The sequence below is a fragment of the Mus musculus genome, chromosome 9 (assembly GCF_000001635.26).
Source record: "Mus musculus strain C57BL/6J chromosome 9, GRCm38.p6 C57BL/6J".
NCBI classification, from domain to species: Eukaryota; Metazoa; Chordata; class Mammalia; order Rodentia; family Muridae; genus Mus; species Mus musculus.
In genome coordinates, this window is record NC_000075.6 from 65,121,104 (window position 1) to 65,142,792 (window position 21,689).

Consider the following 21,689-nt stretch of genomic DNA (forward strand, 5'->3'; position numbering starts at 1 on the left):
GCTCCAGGCCATCCTTGCGCGCTCTCCAGCACTAGGTCTATGCTTCCCCCTGCTGGACAAATCAGGTGTTCAATGTTGTGCCACAAGGAGAGAGAGTTGGACACAGAAACACATCGTGAAGCTTCTTTGCTAAAAACAACAGCCCACCTTTTTTTTTGGGGGGGGGTGTTTTTTTGAGACAGGGTTTCTCTGTATAGCCCTGGCTGTCCTGGAACTCACTTTGTAGACCAGGCTGGCCTCGAACTCAGAAATCCGCCTGCTTCTACCTCCTGAGTGCTGGGATTAAAGTTGTGCGCCACCAGGCCCGGCTTAACAGCCCACCTTTTGCTTGTAGAACTCTGAGGTACTTTGGAAAGGCATCTGCCTGACTCACACAACAACTTATAGACAGTCTTAGAACTAGAGCTGGGTGCTGAGTCTAAGGCAGATGCCATGGGAGCTGGATTTGGGCGGGGAAATATGGGGGAGGTATGGTCTACCCAGTAACTTGTGGGGTTTCACTTGTGTCGGAGAGCATTCTTCTGGCTCCAAGAGAAAGAACTCCAAGGCCTACGCCAGCTCTGCTTGACAGTTGCTTTCCCCTTCTGACAGAAAGAACCATGACGCCCCAGGCCCCCTGCTTTGGGCATTCAGAAGCAGTAATTGGCAAGCTAACCCTGTCCTATCTTCACTACAGGGTCTTTGGAGGCTACCAGGGGGCAGGATGTGGTCATTGTGGCAGCCCCAGAGAACACCACGGTAGTGTCTGGACAGAGTGTAGTGATGGAGTGCGTGGCCTCTGCTGACCCCACCCCTTTTGTGTCCTGGGTCCGACAGGGTGAGTGCTGAGGAAAGAGGAGGAGGAGACTGGGGAAGTGGGCAAGATGGTACAGTATTTCACAGGCTCCAAGTCAGGAGCTTCTGCCTAAAGATAGAAGGAGAGAATTGACTCCTTAGAGTTGTCCTTTGACTTCCATAGCACATGCAAGCAAGCTCACATGTACACACATTCATGCAGTAATAAAGTCTAAAGAAGGTTGTATTAAAGCCCAGTGGTGGTGGCACACATCCTTAATCCCAGCACTGGGGAGGCAGAGGCAGGCGGGGCTCTGAGTTTGAGGCCAGCCTGGTCTACAGAGCAAGTTCAGGGTAACCAGGGCTACTCAGAGGAAACCCTACTTTGGAAAATTCTGGGGGTGGGAGGAGAGAGAGACACAGAGAGACAGAGAGAGCGAGGGACAGAGAGACAGAGACAGGCAGACACACACACACACACACACACACACACACACACACACAGAGAGAGAGAGAGAGAGAGAGAGAGAGAGAGAGAGAGAGAGAGAGAGATTGTATTAAATATCTGCTCCGCCCACCAGAGACCATTTAGCCATCGTTTACCCACCTCCCTTCTGCTTTTCCACCTAGGGATCAGAGTAAGAAGGAACTGGGATTCAAACCAGCGGCTGTGATGCAGCTTTGCAGGGATGTAGTGGGAACCTCGTAGTTGGAGAGGGTGTAGAGGGACAGTTCCAGCGTCCCCCTCCAGCCTGCTCCTTCTCTGTCACCAGATGGAAAGCCTATCTCCACGGATGTCATCGTTCTGGGCCGGACCAATCTACTCATCGCCAGCGCGCAGCCTCGGCACTCTGGAGTCTATGTCTGCCGAGCCAACAAGCCCCGCACGCGTGATTTCGCCACTGCGGCTGCTGAGCTCCGAGTGCTTGGTAAGGAAGGGCTGGTGCTGGGGGACGTTAAGGATGGGTGTGTGTTAGAGGGAGAAGGGGCGGTCCTAGAAGACTAAATGTGAGGGGGACCACATGGGAGGAGTCTGAATTTTCTGATTGGTGGTGATTGTTGGAGGACTGGATTCCGTAGCTGGGGGGGGGGGGGGAGGGAATGGGGCGATTTGAGACGGGGGGTGGGGGGGCGGATTTAAAGCCTGGTTTGGGTCATGAGGAGTGAGAGTGCAGGCGAGCAGGAGTGGGGTGAGGTTATGGAAGGAGATAGTGGAATGGTCTAGGGGGGTGTGTGAAGCCCAGAATCTGTACGTGGTAGCACTCAGAAAACTGTGGCAGGAGCGTGAGTTCGATACCAGCCCTAGCTACAGAGTTGAGACCAGCTACAGAGTGAAAAGTCTATCTCAAAAACAAAATTATTAAACAATGACAATGTCTTAGGCTATTAAGTCCCTATGAGTGTGTGCAGGCCATGGTGAGTGTATTGCGGTCACAGACTGAGTTGAGACAAGGTTTCTTGTTCACTTCATACTCCAGGCTAGCTGGCCCGGGGAATTCTGGGGAATCTCCTGTCTCTGTCTCCTAGGAATGCTGGGATTAATCAGTTGGGGTGATGCTGAGGCGGGCAGATCAGAAATTCAAGGCCAACCTGGGCTATAAAAGAGCTTTCTCAATACAACAGAAAACTGGGGGACCAGGCTTGCTGAAAGCTGGAGTAACTGCTGGGTATAAGAAGCCACGGGGAGGAGAAAGTGAAGTTACAGCCTAGAGCTCAAAAGCTGGAAATCTGCTGGGCTTGGGAGAAAGGAGGACTAGCCCAGGAGGGGTCGAGTCTAGTGGACCAGAGCTGGGCCCGTATGACTAGGGGAGAGGACCTCAGGGTGAGGCTTGGGCGCGGTGTTGGGACACTTGGAGAGGGGTAGGCCCTCTTGTCAGAGTCTCCCTTCTGCCCCTCAGCTGCCCCAGCCATCTCGCAGGCGCCCGAGGCGCTCTCGCGGACGCGGGCCAGCACCGCGCGCTTCGTGTGCCGGGCGTCCGGGGAGCCACGGCCCGCGCTGCACTGGCTGCACGACGGGATCCCGTTGCGACCCAATGGGCGCGTCAAGGTGCAGGGCGGTGGCGGCAGCTTGGTCATCACTCAGATCGGCCTTCAGGACGCTGGCTACTACCAGTGCGTAGCAGAAAACAGCGCGGGAACTGCCTGTGCCGCTGCGCCCCTGGCGGTAGTGGTGCGCGAGGGGCTGCCCAGCGCCCCGACTCGGGTCACAGCCACGCCGCTGAGCAGCTCCTCTGTGCTGGTGGCCTGGGAGCGGCCTGAGTTGCACAGCGAGCAAATCATTGGCTTCTCTCTTCACTACCAAAAGGCAAGGGGTATGTCTACTCTTGACCGCGGGAATCCCAGTTAGGGCAAGTATGGGATGGATAATTAAAGATGAGAGGAAGGGATGGGGAGCAATACTGCTGGGAAGTGATCTAGTATTAGAGAATGGAGTGTACACGCACTCCTTGACGGAGAGAATGCTTCTCTTTCCAGGGTTAAAGGAGCCATCTTCCACCCCCAGCTAACTAACTGCAGGACGGGCTCCTTCAATTAGCACGGGGAGCTTCCTGGCCTATTATGGAATCAATGCAATAAGTAGACTAGATGGCAGAGGCATTTCTATCCTTCACCCTAGATTGTCTGTAACAATTTAGCTATACATAGACCAGTAGGATCCCCAGACAGTCTCCAGCTAGTCAGACATGGAGTGGGCTGTGACAGTCCCTTTGTCCCCCCCGTGCTACCACCTCAGGAGTGGACAATGTGGAGTACCAGTTTGCAGTAAACAATGACACCACAGAGCTGCAGGTTCGGGACCTGGAACCCAACACGGATTATGAGTTCTACGTGGTGGCCTACTCCCAGCTGGGGGCCAGCCGAACCTCCAGCCCAGCCCTGGTGCATACACTGGACGATGGTAGGACCTCTGAACCTGCAGTGACCTGGGACCCAGAGACACTCCCACTCAGGGACAGTGTGGCCCAAGGCCCTCTTCCCTGCCTTGTGATGTCTGTTGTGCCCTATAAAGCAGTGGGCAGAGGTTCTTCTTCCCAGTGTAAAATGGGGAAACTGGGGCTCAGAAAATGAAAATGACTTGCCAAGCTCAGCAGGGCAGCTGGGACTTGAGCCCAGCTCTGAGCCCCCATACCATGCAGCCCTTCTTCCTAACATACATTTACTACCCAGCCATTGGATATGAAAGCTTCTGGCCCACACTGTCCACTAGCCTTGGGATAGAAAGGATGTCTCCGCATCCTCCAGCGTAGGGCTCCCCTGAGAGGCTCCCTCCCTCCCTCCCTCAGATCCTGGGCCTGGGCCTACTTCTGACTTGCTGTGTGACCTGGGCAAGTCTCTGATCACTCCTGACTGTGTCTTATCTTCCCTGTTGGTGGAGCGGAGCTCACGCCAATGTTCTTCTGTCTCAGTCCCCAGCGCAGCACCCCAGCTTACCTTGTCCAGCCCCAACCCCTCGGACATCAGGGTGGCATGGCTGCCCCTGCCCTCCAGCCTGAGCAATGGACAGGTGCTGAAGTACAAGATAGAGTACGGTTTGGGGAAGGAAGGTGAGTGGGGCCGGGGAGGTACAGAGATGTCAGTGGGAATGGGGGTCCTCCCCTAGATGAGGGACGTTGTCAGTGGAAGTGGAGCCTAATTGGGGCATGGGATGAGAAAGCTCTGGAAAAGAGCATTGGGAGACTAGATAGCCCAATGTGTAAAGTATGTGTGCAAGCCCAAAGGCCTGAGTTCAATCTCAGACTTCATGTTAAAAAAAAAAAAGCCTGGCACAGTGGTAGGTGCCTGCTTGTAATCCCAGAGCAGGGGAGGTGGAGACACGGGGACACCTTGAGCTCACTGGGCTAAACCAGTGAGTTCCAGGCCAGCGAGAGTCCCTGTGCAGAAGAGAAGGTGGACAATACCAGAGAAATGACAACAGAGGTTGTCATCTGACCTCCACATGTATGTGTACACACACCTGCACATAGGTGAACACTCACACTCATGGACACACACGGACACAGGGTTTCGGGGCAGTTGAGGAAAAGGGAAAGCAAAGAGGGTCAGTAGCCTGCGCACAGATAAGGAGGGTGATCAGTGGGACCTTGGACTGTTCCCTTTCTGTGAAGGGAGCAATTTACCCAGTGGATCCTTGGAACCCTTCTAGGTTTTTGTGTTTGTTTATTTTTTAAGATGTATTTATTTATTTTATGTATATGAGTTCTCTATCTGCACGCCCACCTGCATGCCAGAAGAGGGAATCAGATCCCAGTACAGATGGTTGTGAGCCACAGTGTGGTTGCTGGGAATTGAACTCAGGACCTCTGGAAGAGCAGTCAGTGCTCCTAACAATTGAGCCATCTCTCCAGCCCCAGAAACCTTCTGGTTTACACACCAGAGAAGATGTGGGAGGCTGCAGGAGTGCACATGAGACATGGGCTGCTCCTACTGGGGAGATGATGCTGGTCTGGGGGAGGTGATGTGGTTGGGAAAGGAATGGAGAGTGAGGAAAAGAAAAGTGGTGAGGGTCAGGGTAAAGCTAAAGAGAGAGGCAGGAGGCTGATGGGAGACAGCAGTCAGGGCTCCTGACACCAGGGACTGCTTAGTGTCCTTAGCCAGCCATCAAGCCTGTGTAAGAGGTGTGTACTGGCTGTTGCTGTTGGTTCACAGGGAGGAAAAGTTCATGCCTTGGTTTCTCCATATGGAACGGAGGCCAATGGGCTTCAGCAGCGATAGGTAGAAGCCCAGGGTCAACCTGGAGGCATGAAACCTGCCTCCGTGCTGAGGGGTCAGTGCCCAGAGGACCCTGGGGACCTGAAATGGAAAAGTCAATGTGATAAATTTAAAGATTGATGGTCCCCCAATGAAGGACACCCAGCAGCCTATCCTTTTTGTCCCAGAAGATCAGGTTTTCTCCACCGAGGTGCCTGGAAATGAGACACAACTTACGTTAAACTCACTTCAGCCAAACAAAGTGTACCGAGTCCGGATTTCAGCTGGCACTGGCGCTGGCTATGGAGTCCCTTCTCAGTGGATGCAGCACAGGACACCTGGTGTGCACAACCAGAGCCATGGTATGGACCTACACGGGCAGACTGGACAGCGGGGACAGGTGCTCTGTGGCCTTAGATATTGCCCCTGTTATTGCCTGTTATTGCCACCCCCCCCCCCCCACAAACACACACTTGATGCACCCGGAAGGCCTGGGTGTAGGAGTGAAGGGCTGGGCTCAAATATCTCCTTGTTCACTCTGTGACTTTGACAAGCCACTCGCATCTCCAGAGCTTCGGTACTACCAAGGATGATAGCAGGACTAGTCATTGTAATTATACACAGAGTGGTCGGCATAGAACAGGAGCTCCTTGGGTTGAGACCACGGCTCACTTGACAGAGTGCTTGCCTAGCATGTACAAAGCACTAAATTCAATCCCCAGGACCACATAAACCCAGCATACCTCTGATCCTGGCAGTTCAAGGTCTGCCTCACCTACCTAGTGAGTTGGGGACCAGCCTAGGAGGTATGAAACTCTGTATCAAAGAAAGGAAGGAACCCATTAAAAGCTAGCTGGCTTTGCCAAGAGGCCCAAACAGTAGAGTGGTTAAATGGCTACAAAGTCTCCAGGCAGGTGCTAGTGGAGGCTCATGCCTTTAATCCCAGCACTCGAGAGGTGGAGGCAGGCAGATTTCTGAATTTGAAGACAGCCTGGTCTACACCAAGGTTACACAGAGAAACCCTGTCTCAAAAAACCAGAAAAGAAAAAAGACTACAAAGTCAGCTACCATATTCAGACATTAGACAAGCTATAGCTTAAAAAAAAAAAAAAAAAAAAAAGCTGGATTATGGAATTATAAGAATGGGCCGGGCGCGGTGGCGCACGCATGCCTTTGATCCCAGTACTCGGGAGGCAGAGGCAGGCGGATTTCTGAGTTCGAGCCTGGTCTACAAAGTGAGTTCCAGGACAGCCAGGGCTACACAGAGAAACCCTGTCTCGAAAAAAGAAAAAGAAAAAGAAAAAAAAATGAATGAAGTAAAAATATACAAAGGCTGCCAAGGTCGCCCAGCTAATAAAGGGGCTTGCTCCATTTTCTGGGGATCTGACTTCCAATGTCTCCCCAGAATTTATATGATGAGTGAGTCTACAGCTTGCGGCCTCTGACCGCCACCAGCACGCACATAAATTAAATAAATACTTTAAATTTTTTAAAATACATATACAAAATGTTTGAAATGGGGTCTGACACACAGCCAACCCTCTACTCTTGGGCTCCGAGTGTTGCTCGTCGTGTTGATGGTCCCAAATCTCCCTCATGATCTCAGCAGCCCCTTGACCATACTAACTCTTTCAAGAGACCTGCAGAAGCCCCTCTGCCCCTGACCGCGGGCCTGCGCAGACACGCCCCCTGCTGTCTCTTGTGCGTGCCCGGCAGACGCGCCTGCGCAGCTAACATGCAGAGCTCAAACCCACCGGGAAGTGGCAGAGTGGAGCAGTTAGGGAAAGCCCAGGCACAGCTCTATGCTGTGCTCCGCCCCTGCCCTGCACCGGCTCACCTCCCTGACCACTTCACTCCTCATTCTCTTCCCCTTGTCCCCATCATCTTCCTCTGCCCCCCAGTTCCCTTTGCCCCTGCAGAATTGAAGGTGAGGGCAAAGATGGAGTCCCTGGTGGTGTCATGGCAGCCGCCCCCTCACCCCACCCAGATCTCTGGATACAAACTCTACTGGAGAGAGGTGGGAACAGAGGAGGAGGCAGATGGTGACCGCCCCCCAGGGGGTCGTGGAGATCAAGCTTGGGACGTCGGGCCCGTGCGGCTGAAGAAGAAAGTGAAGCAGTATGAACTGACCCAGTTAGGTGAGTAGGCTTGGGCTTGGGAGGGTCATGGGCAAGCTAAGCACACGGAGAGTGACACTCATGGCCTTTCCCCAGTCCCTGGCAGGCTGTACGAGGTGAAGCTCGTAGCTTTCAACAAACACGAGGACGGCTACGCTGCTGTGTGGAAGGGCAAGACGGAGAAGGCGCCCACGCCAGGTGAGGGGGAGGCAGGCGGGGGTCTTGGAGCCTTCTTTTCCTTTTTCTTTATCAGCCAGCAAGCCGTGTGCATGCCACAGCCACCCGGCCCACCCTCCTGGGCAGAAATCCTCCTGCTCTAGACATGCCCCTCATTCTCAAGCTAAGCAGAGCGAACGGGAGAGATTGGAAAGAGAAACTCCGTGTCCGATGCGTGATTCCTGGCTCAAGCTTTAACCTTTAAACAGCTTTTTAGATCGCATCCACGTATACCACATGGTCCGTCAGATTATCCCATAATTCTTTTTTTTAAAGACTTACTTACTTATTTTATGTATATGAGTACACTGTAGCTGTCTTCAGACACACCAGAAGAGGGCACCAGATCCCATTACAGATGGTTGTGGCTTCTGGGAATTGAACTCCAGACCTCTAGAAAAGCAGTCAGTGCTCTCAACCACTGAGCCATCTCTCCAGCCCCACCCCATAATTCTTAAGCAGGGGCAAGCACAACACAGTGGTTTGTCACCCTGACGATCCAGCCTGACAGTCAGAAGAAACCTGGGTTCTAATTCCAGCGAGTTCAGTTTTTTCATTGAGCAAATATTTTACCTAAGTATCTACCACATGACAGCTCTGTTCTGGAAACTTAGTAATGAACAACATGAATAAGGTATCTGCTCTCTTGGAGCTTATTTTATGCTTATCTAATAAACATTTGTCATCACCAAATAGTATACACTGTCCCACAGTCTTCTACCTGCTTTGTAAGCAGCCTCCTAAGGACACTCATGAGGGGACAGTGAGATGGTTCAGCAGGGAAGGTGATTGCTACAAGCCACATGACCTGAGCTTGGTTTCTGCACCCCCCCCCAAATTGTCCTCTGCTCCCCCACATGCACACAGCAGCACACTCCCTCCCTTCCCTCCACACAATAAATGTGTGACTGAGAAGATGCAGGAGTTAAGAATTTTAAATATGTTTTAAAGATGTATTTATGTATTTATATGTGTGAGTACACTGTCACTGTTGCTATCTTCAGACACAGCAGAAGAGGTCACTAGATCCCATTATAGATGGTTGTGAGCCACCATGTGGTTGCTGGGAATTGAACTCAGGGACTCTGGAAGAGCAGTCAGTGCTTAACCGCTGAGCCCTCTCTTCAGCCCCCAGAATTTTAAATATTTTAAAGAAGTAAATATAAAGAAAAGAAGAAAAATGTCAAGATGTAGGTATTGTCATCAGATCCTTATAAGAATAGAAAATGATGGCACAGAGAGGTTAAACAACTTCTCTAAAGCCACATACATAGCTAGGAAGTGGCAGCAATGGAGCCTGGCTCCAGAGTCAGGGCATGCTTTCTCTGTCACATTCTCATCAGCCATGGGATATGTCACAGTCACTCTATGTGTGACCTAAGCAAAAAAAAATCACTTCCATTCTTGGGAGCCTCAGCTGCAGTAGGAATAATGTCACCCAACTCACAGGATCACAAGAGAGGCCCGGTGCCAGCTGTGGTATCACACAGCTGTAACCCCTGTGCTAAAGGACCAGAGGCACAAGGATGGAGAATTACAGGCCAGCCTAGGCTACTACATAATGAGATTCTGCCTCAAAAATAAGAGGGGGAAAGGCCAAATGAAACCTACTGAGACCATGTACGTCCACCTACTCTCTGCACACTTGGGTTTCCCCCTCTAGACCTGCCTATCCAGAGGGGGCCACCGCTGCCTCCTGCCCATGTCCACGCAGAGTCAAACAGCTCCACTTCCATTTGGCTTCGGTGGAAGAAGCCAGACTTTACCACTGTCAAGATTGTCAACTACACTGTACGCTTCGGCCCCTGGGGGCTCAGGAATGCTTCCCTGGTCACCTACTATACCAGGTATCAGTGAGGGGGGAGTGTAGCTGGGGTGGTAGACTAGCGGGTTCAGCTGTGGTGAGGCCACACCCAGGATCTACACAGATGTCTTTTCCGTGACTGCTGACCTGGGGGGTAATAATGAGGGATGGGATTCCCCCATCCCTCAGTGGCAGAATGTGTGGTCAGCCTTTGGTGAGAGTGGATGCAAGACTAGAGGCTTCCATCCGTTGGCTGGCACCCTGCCGGCCCATCATTCGGAAGATAGCTTAAGGAGCTGCTGTTCTGATTGGGAAGACACCCTGTGAAAGCCAACAGAGAGAGAAACTAAGCTGAGGATAGACACTTCAGGAGCGATTGGTCCCCCAGGTGCAGAATAACTTAGATTAATTCGGGAAAGCGTCCCAGAGGAGAGAAGGGCTTGCTTTGGAGATGAGACATGGAATAACATATGTCCGGCCTTTCTGTGGTTTGCCTGGCTGTGTGTGGGAGGGGAGGTTGTGGGCCCAACAAGCAGCTCCCTCCAGGGTGGGGCCTGGCTGGAGGCAGGGGCTTCTGTCTGGGGTTCTGCCTGGCTTGAGGCCTGTCTGAGGGCACTAGTCCTATCCCTTCTCCTGGAAGCTCTGGAGAAGACATTCTCATTGGCGGCCTGAAACCATTTACCAAGTACGAGTTTGCGGTACAGTCCCACGGAGTGGATATGGATGGGCCCTTTGGCTCCGTCGTAGAACGCTCCACCCTGCCTGACCGTGAGTATCCACTGCCCGCTCCCCACCTGTGCCACCATTTGCTGGGTCTGAGGAAGGAAGAAGAAGAGGAGGCTGTGCCCTCATCCCCTTAGTTAGGGCTGTGTCTCTGACTCTCCACCCCTTCCCCTGTGCTGCAGGGCCTTCAACACCTCCTTCTGACCTGCGCCTGAGCCCCCTGACACCATCCACCGTTCGGTTACACTGGTGTCCCCCCACGGAGCCCAATGGTGAGATTGTGGAGTATCTAATTCTCTACAGCAACAACCACACCCAGCCCGAACACCAGTGGACACTGCTCACCACAGAGGGTAAGGACGCCCACCCCTGCCTCCTTGCCCTTTTGTTCCAAGGGTCTCTGGGATTGGAGGCTGAAGCTACTGTCTGGGTGCAAAGTTGGTTTGCCCATGGTGCTTTGGCCTCCTGCCACCCTGTCTCCTCCCACTTCCCACCACAGGAAACATCTTCAGTGCAGAGGTCCATGGCCTAGAGAGTGACACTCGGTATTTCTTCAAGATGGGAGCCCGCACAGAGGTGGGGCCTGGGCCCTTTTCCCGCTTGCAGGATGTGATTACTCTGCAAAAGACATTCTCAGGTACCAGGCAGGAGGGAGAAGGCCCTTGGGACAACTGGAGGCCCCAAGACCCCTGGATTGGCTCCCAAGGCCCTGCCTTCTGGAAATTACATTTTCTTTACTTTGGAACCCTAAGGTGTGGGGGATGGAGAAGCAGTGACAGCTTGATAGAGGGACTGTCATAGCTTTGAGGGGTCTTTTATTATTTTATTCTCTCTGTGTGTGTTTGGCACAGTGCATATGCGAAGGTCAGAGGACATCAGAGAGTTGGTTTTGTGGGGATCTTGCTTTGCCTGGAGGGTTGGGTGAGCTCCTGAGTTCTGTGAAGAAGTGGTCAATAGGCTGGATAGACACTCACAAGGGCTCAATTAAGATACAAAATGAGATCCCAGGGCTCCTTATTGTAAATTATTGAAGATGTGAAGATGAGCCAGTGGGGCATTAGCCACACATAGGACTGAGGAGCATGAAGCCCTGAGTCCAAATGCACACACACACACACACACACACACACACACACACACACCGTAAAACTTGGCTGTGGCTGCTGTAATCCTTGCTGAGGATGCAGAGACAGGATATTTCTGGGGCTGAGAGGGACTGGGGAAGTCACGTGATGTAGACCTCTGATCTCCACACTACATATACATGCCCTTAGATGAACATATACAGACATGACACACACATGTGTGCACCTAGAGCCCACCTTGGTTATACATATATACACCATGAGAGCCCTTGTTGCCAGGAGGAAAACAACTTCACTGAAGAGCTGATTCTATAGAGTCCAGTTTTGTGAGGAGTGGCAGGTTCTGTACAGCAGGGAAGACCGTGGTGGACTCAGTATGAGGCCCAGTAAGATCCCGTGGCTCTCTCTATTCCAATCAGAAGGGAGTGAGCTTCCAAACCAGGTGTGAACCAGGTGTGGTACTGCACACCTTTGATCTCCGTCCTGGTTTATGAGCACTGCTTCCTTCTGACCTGGAGTCACACTGTTCTCCCCCGCAGACTCCTTGGATGTGCACGCCGTCACGGGCATCATCGTGGGTGTCTGCCTGGGCCTTCTCTGCCTCCTGGCCTGCATGTGTGCTGGCCTACGACGAAGCTCCCACAGGTGAACCGGGGAACCACTGAGACCACTGAGTTACCAGGAAGGGCTGCAGAGTGGACAAAGGAGCGTGTCCTTCCCTGCTGCCCCGGAAGCCCCAGTATAGATAGGGCTATGGAGCTGGAGTGAAGTTCAGTGCTACATGTGCCCCCATGTGAGGCCCTGGGCGTCATCCTCAGTAGCACAAAACAAGTGGATAATTTATTTATTAGGATTCTGAGATGAAGGATTGAGGTGTTGTTCTCATGAGAATGTAGAATAAACTTAGGGAAGCCCCAGGACTCCCCACCTCAGTAACAGCGGGCTGAGCTACCTGTGGGCTTCCCTCATGGCTTAAATGGAAATGGCCCATCTCGCCATACAAGGAAGCGTGCCATCTGAGGGGTCAGGCCGAGTGGACTTGTATTCCTTCCTTTCTGTTTGATTGCACCACACCAGGAAACCAAATCCACTCTTGTCCGACCCATAACTTTGTTCTGTTGATCACAGGGAAGCCCTGCCCGGATTGTCCTCCTCAGGCACCCCAGGAAACCCAGCGCTCTACACAAGAGCTCGACTTGGGCCCCCCAGTGTCCCTGCTGCCCATGAGTTGGAGTCCCTCGTGCATCCTCGTCCCCAGGATTGGTCCCCACCACCCTCAGATGTGGAAGACAAGGCTGAAGTACACAGCCTTATGGGTGGCAGTGTTTCAGATTGCCGGGGCCACTCCAAGAGAAAGGTGAGACTGGAGTCTCTTCAGGTCAGGGACTCACACGAACCCATTCCCAAATCAAACACCAGGGGGCACCAGAGCACAACTTCTGACGGTGAGATGCGCTCGCGCGCACACACACACACACACACACACACACACACACACACACACACACAGGCACTGAACCATACAGAGAAAGCCTGTCCATACCACCTGGGAGGATCCCAGAGCTGTGTTTTCGAGAGCACCCATACTTCTCTTCACTTACCTAATATGGAGAAAAGAGGCTGGTCACTTTTGCTGTGGCCAAGTAGGGCTGGCCCCAGAATAAGGTGAAACCCCATAGGCCAGGTGTTCTGGGGGCACACCCTGACCAAGTGGACAGTCAGTCTTCCCATCTCTTCACTTTCCTCTGCAATTAGAAAGAGTCCAGCAAGCTTGGGAGCTTTGGATTTTGCACATCAACTGTTGTTAGGCTTATGGGTCCGCCCTTCCCATTCTCCCTACCTCAGTTCTCACCTCTGTCCCGGGGTGGGGCTTTAGTGTGGAGTTTAGTGTTATCTGGAGATAACAGGGGTCCACAGGTCTGGACCCTGCATGCCCATACTGTCTTCTTCCTTCTCTGCAGATCTCCTGGGCTCAGGCAGGGGGACCAAACTGGGCAGGCTCCTGGGCAGGCTGTGAGCTGCCCCAGGGTAGTGGTCCAAGGCCGGCTCTGACCCGTGCTCTGCTGCCTCCAGCGGGAACCGGGCAGACACTGCTGCTGCAAGCCCTGGTATATGACGCCATAAAGGTTGGTTGGTGCTGTTTGAGAGGGAGGGAGAGGCAGGATGGGGAGGCAGGAGGGAAAGTCCCCCCTCCATGCACTTCCAGGGACAGAAGTGTATTTGAAAGACCTTGTAGCTTCCAAAGGGGAGTGGGTGACAGGAAGCCAGTGTGGAGCTTCTTTACCTGGTCCTAAGTGACTTACAGTAGACTTACAGAGTATCTGAAGGTGGCCTTAGCCCCTTAGATACGGCCAGCGCCTCCTTGTCTTCGTGGAGGTTCTGGGTCTAGTACTTTCTGGTAGCCTGAGTGAGGGCAAACGTGTGACATTCTGCGTTTCTCATCTCTGCCAGAGCCTGAGCGTCGTCTCTTCTTAGGTGGAACAGTGCTTGTATCATCTAATGGGGAGTCAGCCTCTCCCCCCGCCCCCCAATATGTTGGTCATTTTCTGAAGACCATTCTCAGTGGTGCTCACCTAGCCTTTTGTTCTCCACTCTGCCAGAGCAACGGGAGAAAGAAGCCGTCCCCAGCCTGCAGGAATCAGGTGGAAGCTGAGGTCATTGTCCACTCCGACTTCGGTGCATCCAAAGGATGTCCTGACCTCCACCTCCAAGACCTGGAGCCAGAGGAACCACTGACTGCAGAGACTCTGCCTTCCACGTCTGGAGCTGTGGATCTGTCTCAAGGAGCAGACTGGCTGGGCAGGGAGCTGGGAGGGTGCCAACCAACAACCAGTGGGCCAGAGAGGCTCACCTGCTTGCCAGAAGCAGCCAGTGCCTCCTGCTCCTGCTCAGACCTCCAGCCCAGCACTGCTATAGAGGAGGCCCCTGGGAAAAGCTGCCAGCCCAAAGCCCTGTGTCCTCTAACAGTCAGCCCAAGCCTTCCCAGGGCCCCTGTCTCCTCTGCTCAGGTCCCCTGAGCAGAAGGCAGATATGGCTCAGGAACATGCCATGCATGGCTACACATGTGTGTACTAGAGATATCCATAAGTCCTTGGAGCCTCTTAGGGTCCTTTGGCTGGGGTTGGGGAGAACTTTACTCTCCCTCATATTCTGCATCACATACAGGAGGGACTTGAGACACAGCTCTGTGTAATGGACACGTGTGAAGTCGTGTGTGTGTGTGTGTGTGTGTGTGCTGGTTGAGCTAGGAAACCTCTCCCTATGTAGCACTCACTGTGGCCTAGTTGACCCTCCGTGGCAGGATGGTGTAACAGTGATCAGTGCCAGCTCTTTGAGCTTTTAGCCTTGTCACCTAGCCTTTTATTACACTCTGAGAGTGTCTCCAGTGCTGTGTCTACAAAGACAGCGCCAGCCCCTCTTCTGTCAGCTGTGCTGAGCAGAGTGCCAGTCAACTCCACGGGCCTATGACACCGCAGCCTACCACAGCATGGCTGTCATCCCCCTGGCCTCCTAAGGTCCAGATGTCTGGGTGAACCCAGCTCAGCTCCCCTCTCCTTTGAGCATCTCTGTACCTAATTTTGTAATCTGGGAAGTGCCTGGTTTGGGAAATCTTCTTTCGCACCCTGTCCCTCTCTGCCCCTTCCTTCATTTGTTCTGGTGATCTGTCTCATGTCATCTTGCTCGATTATCCTGGGGCCCTTCTCTTTCCCATGATGCCCCTGATTTCCTCACTGCTGTTTTCATTTCTGTCTGCCATGCTTGTCTTTATGTCGTGTGTTTCTCGTCCCTGAGTTCAACCTATGCACCCTTTCCTAACAACATGACTACCTCATGTCTGCTTCAGACCATAGTGTGACCCCTGGGTCCCCACAGCTCCCCTGCCAACCGCCTTCCTGGGCAGATGACCCACTCCAAGTAGATCTGGAAAAGACCTTGTGGCTTGTCTGGCTGCCCTCCCCTTGGTGTTGAGATGAGAAGGTTTTCTATGGAAGAGATGAGTCCAGGCTGCACAGGGGAACCCCCAAGAAGGGGTAGGGAGTGAAACCAAGAGGCTGAAAAAAAATGGCTGCCACCCATCTGCACAGAGAGATGGGTGTGTGCTTTTGACGTGCAGTCCTGGCTGAAACTGAAGGGGTGAGGAGAGGGGAGCTACTGGGGCTGCCATGGCTCAGTTCCCTGACCCTGGAGCCCTGAACCTGGCTTCAGAGTAGCAAAGAGTTTCCTCCAAGATGCTGTAAGGGAAGTCTTTGCATAGGAAAAGGGCGGCTGGCTCATTTTATTTTATCTTTCTTTACACTGAATCCCAAAATCATCTTACCACAAAGGGCCAAGCCTGACTGGTATTTCCTGAGTCACAAGAGCCATGCCATCTCTCTGGTTTCTCACCTCAGTCATGTCCCAGAATTGTCAGATCCAGTGGCATCTGTGCTCTTGCTGCACATCTTTCTATTTCAACTGGCTGGCACATCAAGTGTTAACTCTGGCTTCTGGGCCAAGTTAGAAATAACCAGTCTATTTTCCCTTTATTTTATTTTATTTTATTTTATTTTATGTCTTTCAGTGGAGTTGTAGCTTCTGAAAGCGTCTGTGTTTATTAGCCTTGTGTGTCACTCATGTTTGACCCCACCCACATTTCCTTCTCCTCCCCTCTTCAGCCAGCCTATGATAACACTAAAGATTATTAATGCTGGCTTCGTATCTCATTAAAGACAGGATTGTCACTTGAACTACTTCTATAGCATTCAAAGTGGCCACGGCCAACACCACCGTATGTTTCTTCATTGCTCTGAAGGTCAAGAGCCTCATTTTGTTTTCCTGGTTAGATTTTTTTCCTCCTTGCCTTGAATGAAATAACCGTTTTAACAGTAGGCTCTTAGCATCACACCACATAGTCATTCCTCATGTTCTTGTTTAACAAGCACTGAGGTTCTGGTTTAAATTAAATAGCTGCAAATGAGACAATTTATAACCCATTAGGCTGGGTGGAAAATTGTTTCTCAAAAGCAAATAAGTAATAAATCTGGTATCTGCCTATAACTCACAGTTGATAAGAAAGTAGCCAGAACTCACTAGCATTATATATGATTTGGGTTCTGAGTAACTGGGGAGTGTTAGCTTTGTGACTTTGTAGCAGCAGGTCTTATTAGGAAAGTCTGTTGGCCTTTTACAGGGCATTAGTCCCTTTGTCGTTTGCCATGGATGCCTTAAGTTCTTTGGAGTCTCATTTAAGAATTTCTTTTCTCGAAGCATGACAAGTGTATGCAATACTTACATGCTCACTCGTTTACCTGTGCTTAGTTTGTGCTGGGTTATTTAATTGCACTTTCCAGCATCATGCTTCCTCCTTACAAATATGATATTCTTTATTGTTACACTAAGGTGTTGATCATGTATCTGTCCCTGTAAAGAATTAATAAACTATTTTCCAGACATGTTGCTCTCTCTCTTTTTTAAAGATTTATTTATTTACTATGTGCAAGTACACTGTAGCTGTCTTCAGACACACCAGAAGAGGGCATCCAATCTCATTACGGATATAAGCCACCATGTGATTGCTGGGATTTGAACTCAGGACCTTCCAAAGAGCAGTCAGTGCTGCTGGGATCAAAGGCGTGCACCACCACCGCCCAACCATGTTGCTCTTTTAACTTTAAAGAGTTTTGCATGTTGGTTTACACAGAGGTCAGAGCACTTCAGATCCCCTGGGACTGGATTTTAGTGAGCCATCCAGTAGTGGCACTGAGAGCCAAATCAGGGTCCTCTGCAAGAGCAATAAGCCATCCCTCAGCTTCAAGATATGTTCTTTCTGGAACCAACTGACTAGAGTTTTCTCAAGTCTTCCTGGCCCAGGATAGGAAACAGTAAATTTTGAGAGTAGAAAGAAGATGGGTCCAAGAAAAAAAAAACTAAAGCTTCAGCCAGGTATGGTGGCATACGTCTTTAATCCCAGCACTCGGGAGGCAGAGGCAGGTGGATTTCTGAGTTCGAGACCAGCCTGGTCTACAGAGTGAGTTCCAGGACAGCCAGGACTGCACAGAGAAACCCTGTCTCGAAAAACCCAAAAAAGGGACTGCAAATGTCATTGTGCAGTTGAATACTTACCTAGCATGTGTTTGCCTGCACATACACAGGCACACCACATGCATGCCTCTTAAGTTGGAGGAGTGTATTAGATCCCTGCCAACCCTTTGAAACTGCAACGTCCACCGATGTGTTGAGTTGCATCATAGCTGACCTGGGATGTACCTGCTATCAGTGACCCGTCAGGTTCACCCTGCATGCTCTTCTTCACAAACACCCTCAGGTGTATACACAGTCTCAGAACTCTCCATGCTCAGACCCGTACTCCACACATCTCAGGATCACAGCTGACAGCTGCCCTCTGCTGAGATCTTTAAGGAGCCCAGAAAGTGCCTTTTCATTGGAAGGAATCATAGGCCAGCAGAGGCTGTCATGCCCAAGACCACCCCCAAAGTGGCTGGTGGGCCAGGCTCAGAGTTAATTGACAGATCATACAGAGAGATACTGCACATTTTGCATGCAGCAGAATAGCCATTATTTGCATATCACTCTCAGACCACGGGTTGTGATAAAGAAGAATTAAACACTTGTCAAGATGAATTTAAAATGACAGCAATTCAGGACACCAATTTGACCTCTCTGGAGTCCAGAACATGCCAATAAGGGGTGGTTGATAATTCAAGGCCTGCAGGAGGGCATTCCAGGACTTTAGGCCGCAAGGAGGCCCCTTCTTCAGTACTACCTTCCCTGTTGTCTGTAGAGGCCTCACTCTGGCCCTTCCTCAATGAGTCCTTTTGTGGCAATGGCAGACTGGGGTCTCTGCTCTGCTCACAGAATTGCAGGCTATCTTCTCAGGCTCATATTAATGTAGATCTGCCCATGGACAGACATCTGATTACTAGAGGCCTAAAGGTTTTCTGTTTTGTTATTTATTTATCTATTTATTTACTTATTTGTGTGTGTGGGGGTTCAAGACATTGTTTCTCTGTGTGTAGCCCTAGTTGTCCTGGAACTAGCTCTATAGACCAGGCTGGCCTCATATTCACAATGATCCTCTGCCTCTGCCTCCTGAGTGCTGGGATTAAAGGTGTATGCCACCTCTGCTTGGCTTTTTGTTTTGTTTTGGTTGTGTTGTTTTAGACAGGGTCTCACTACGTAGTCTTGGCTGCCCTAAAACTCTATATGTAGATCAGGATGGCCTTGAACTCACAGAGATCCACCCGCCTCTGCTTCCCAAGTGCTGGGATTAATGATGTGTGCCATTATCCTGGACTCCTCTGAAAGTTTTTTAAATTAGATTTAAATTAGAGAATTGCAGAACATTTTATCTATTTACTCTGTGTGAGTGTGTGTGTGTGTGTGTGTGTGTGTGTGTGTGTGTGTGTGTCTATGTGTGTATGTTTGTACATGTGCCATGGTGCAAGTGTGGCTCGCTGTCAGAGAATAATTTCCTATGGGTGTCATTTTCTTTTTCAACCATGTAGGTTCCAGGGATGCTGGTGAGTCAGGCTTGGCTGCAGGTTCCTTTCCCTGCTGAACCAAGCCTTCTTTACTTACCTGCATGAAAGCATGGTGCCAAATACTTGTACTCCTCGAACTTGGAAGGTGGAGACAGGAGGATTAAACAATCCAAGATCACCCACTACTACAAAGTGGATTCAAGGCCACCCTGGGCTAGGAGAGGTGAGAAGCCATTACACTCTTGCCTCCAAATGCTGCCAGAGACAGACACTGCTACCAGGGTTAAGTGGGTGCTCTGTAATTTTGATGGACTCCCCCATCAAGTTGGACCCCAACATATGTCTGCATACAGTAGTAAAAAGACAAGACTCAACATCAACTTGGACAGCACATATATGTCTCTCTGAAGAGCTGTCTTCCCATATGTGAGACATCAGATACGATAGCAAAGAGAAGTTGCTGGCGACTGTACCTTCCAGTGTGCTGACCCAGCTACAGGTCATTTACCTGGACCCTTGCTCTTAAAGATCCGCAAAGTTGAGGGAATATAGTGTTGTCTTCAGGTTTCAGACCAACTCAGTGAGAATGACTGGGCTGGACAGCAGGCAGAACTGGGAGGGATCTCGGGTTTCTATGGGGCTCTTATGTTAGGGGTGCTCTTCTCACCTACGGGAGTGCCCTAACTTAGCCTTGAGAAGCCAGTCTTGAAGCTACACAACTCATCCCTTGAATAGGACAAGGAACCTAGAGGATACCGAATGTCTAACAACTTTGAGCAGTTTTAAGGGAATTGTCTTTAAAAACACAGAGTTGGGTATAGTGGAAGAGACACCGCTGAGAAAGTGGGGGGACGCAAACACCTCAGTTTTGCGTGTTTTTCCGCAGCTGGGACCCTCTCTCACAGTCTTCACGTTCCCAGATCCTCAAGTCCGGACGGACCACGAGGAGCGGATACCTTACTGCAGTCCGGGTCGGCGCGGCAGCTCCCGCTGCAGTTCAAAGCGCAGGGGGCGCGTCCGCTGCGCAGCCGGGAATGTCCGGCCGCTTAAAGCGCTCGCCGGCTCTTTTGTTCCCCAGACCCGGCCTCCAGGGAGAGGGGGCTGGGGGAGGGGAGGAGAGGGGGGCGGCGGGCAGAGGAGGAGGGCGGTGCGGGCGCGGGCGGAGTGCGGAGCGCGCACCCCGGGCGCGGCTGACAGATCGCCGCGGTGGGTGCAAGATGGCGCAAGCGGCGCTCTCCGTGATACCCGATCCCCGCTAAGGCCGGCATGCGGCCCCAGCCTCCCGCCGCCCGGGCTCGGCCCCGGCCCGAGCCCCGGCCCCGGCTCCGGCGCCGGCCCCGCGGGACGCTGTGAGCCCGTGAGACCCCAACCACCCCCCTGAGTAGCGCCGTGCGTCGCCGAGCCCAGCGGACCGAGAGACCGATGGCTGAGCCGCGCACCGCGTCCCCGCGCCGCCTGCCCGCGCTGCGCCGGCCCGGGTTTCTGCCGCCGTTGCTGCCGCCGCCGCCGCCGCCGCTGCTGTTGCTGCTGCTGCTGTTGCCGCTGCCTGCGCCAAGCCTGGGTGAGCCTCAGGACCCAGGCGAGAGGGGCGGACCCCGGGACACTGCGGGAACCTGCGCTAGGAGCGCGTGCTGGAGGGACCTGGCGGGACAGCGCGCTGCGGGCACGGGGAAACCCACTCCGGCAGGGCTGCCGGTAGTTTGAAGGACTGCAGGGGTTCGGCGGGAGAACCCCGGGAGAGGGCCGGGGCTCGGTTTTCTACGCCTTCGGGGCTCAGGATAGGTTCAGGGCAGGATGCCGATTCTGGGCAGAGGAACTGGGAGCGGAGCAAAGCGGGAGTTGGGAAGGCAAGCTGGCAGTGCGGAGTGGAGGAAACAAGCCCGAGGAGAAAGAGCGGAGGAGTCCCAACAGAGGAAGGCGAGCCCGGGTGCACAGAGCTCGGCTGGGGACCCTGAGTAGCCCGAGGCGAACGAAGCCGGAAGCGACAGATCGGGGTCGGGGTCCGGGACTCTACTGCACTGGGCTGAGAAGGCATCCCCCAGGGTTTAGAGCTGGGACTGGGTTCGGGGGTATCCGACGAACAGGAAGGAAAGATTCCTGGTGGACTGAGTGGGCGATCCTGCCAAGGGCTGGGAGAGCTGGAGGAAAGGGTCGCCCAGGGCAAGCGCCTACCAGCGGTGCTGCCCAGGGCCCCGCCCTTCCCCGAGGGAGCTCTCTAGGAGTCCCTGCCCTGGGTTCTCCCGGCTACCCGTCGCTTCCTCCCGGGCTGTAAAAGATTCATCTCAGCAAAGAAGGATGTGGATCTAAGCCCTCCGCTGTCTCAAGTCCTTCGCAGACACACATTTGGATTATTCTTTCCTTCCCTTCCTTCCTAAAAAGCAAAATATTGCATCTGCACCCGAGAGAAACTTTATCCCCGATAGCTATAGCGGGGTTGGATTGGGGGAAGAGGCGGCTCAGACTTAGGATATGTGAAGGATGTAAAGGATTTGAACGACTGTGATCCTCAAGTGTCTTAAACTGTCCTTATGCTACAGAGAAGGCAATGCCTAGACCCTCCACCCCACTAGGTCTCACCCAGCAGGGAGGGGCTTGAGTCTGCGAGGGAGGAGCCGGGTCCAGGGTCACTAGTTCCCTGGAAATGTGTGGTGGGGGCTCGGTGCCCGCCCCTTTAGACCAAGAGGGCTTGTTTCTCTTGGAGTGAAGGCATAACTGATCTGGTAAAGTACTTGCTGGAGAGACTTGCTGTCACCTCTGGGATATGAGAGCCTATTCCTTCTGCCTGGACCCTGATTCACTC

General features: G+C 52.4%; 2 protein-coding genes across 21 annotated transcripts in view; both read left to right on the top strand.

The window, feature by feature from the left end:
- Nucleotides 1-16,844, top strand: part of Igdcc4 (immunoglobulin superfamily, DCC subclass, member 4) — a 36,925-nt gene extending 20,081 nt beyond the window's left edge. For 6 of the 19 annotated variants that reach the window (XM_030244472.1, XM_006511306.2, XM_006511310.2 and 3 more), the window contains exons 5-20: nucleotides 677-817; nucleotides 1,548-1,703; nucleotides 2,673-3,086; nucleotides 3,509-3,673; nucleotides 4,182-4,319; nucleotides 5,652-5,825; nucleotides 7,365-7,601; nucleotides 7,677-7,778; nucleotides 9,460-9,643; nucleotides 10,220-10,368; nucleotides 10,506-10,676; nucleotides 10,823-10,960; nucleotides 11,948-12,053; nucleotides 12,537-12,765; nucleotides 13,370-13,534; nucleotides 14,009-16,840. In XM_030244472.1, the coding sequence (XP_030100332.1) occupies nucleotides 763-817; nucleotides 1,548-1,703; nucleotides 2,673-3,086; nucleotides 3,509-3,673; nucleotides 4,182-4,319; nucleotides 5,652-5,825; nucleotides 7,365-7,601; nucleotides 7,677-7,778; nucleotides 9,460-9,643; nucleotides 10,220-10,368; nucleotides 10,506-10,676; nucleotides 10,823-10,960; nucleotides 11,948-12,053; nucleotides 12,537-12,765; nucleotides 13,370-13,534; nucleotides 14,009-14,425 (3,000 nt within the window). In that variant the 5' untranslated portion in view covers nucleotides 677-762 and the 3' untranslated portion in view covers nucleotides 14,426-16,840. Of the gene's footprint in view, nucleotides 1-676; nucleotides 818-1,547; nucleotides 1,704-2,672; nucleotides 3,087-3,508; nucleotides 3,674-4,181; nucleotides 4,320-5,651; nucleotides 5,826-7,364; nucleotides 7,602-7,676; nucleotides 7,779-9,459; nucleotides 9,644-10,219; nucleotides 10,369-10,505; nucleotides 10,677-10,822; nucleotides 10,961-11,947; nucleotides 12,054-12,536; nucleotides 12,766-13,369; nucleotides 13,535-14,008 lie in introns of all 19 variants that reach the window. The other 13 variants (XM_030244474.1, XM_030244467.1, XM_006511307.2 and 10 more) reach the window with 10 other exon arrangements.
- A 3,206-nt stretch (nucleotides 16,845-20,050) lies between these two features.
- The window catches only part of Igdcc3 (immunoglobulin superfamily, DCC subclass, member 3), a 45,878-nt gene continuing 44,239 nt past the window's right edge, over nucleotides 20,051-21,689 (top strand). For both annotated transcript variants that reach the window (NM_001357257.1, NM_008988.3), the window contains exon 1: nucleotides 20,051-20,450. In NM_001357257.1, coding sequence (NP_001344186.1) covers nucleotides 20,312-20,450 — 139 coding nt within the window. In that variant the 5' untranslated portion in view covers nucleotides 20,051-20,311. The remainder of the gene's footprint in view (nucleotides 20,451-21,689) is intronic.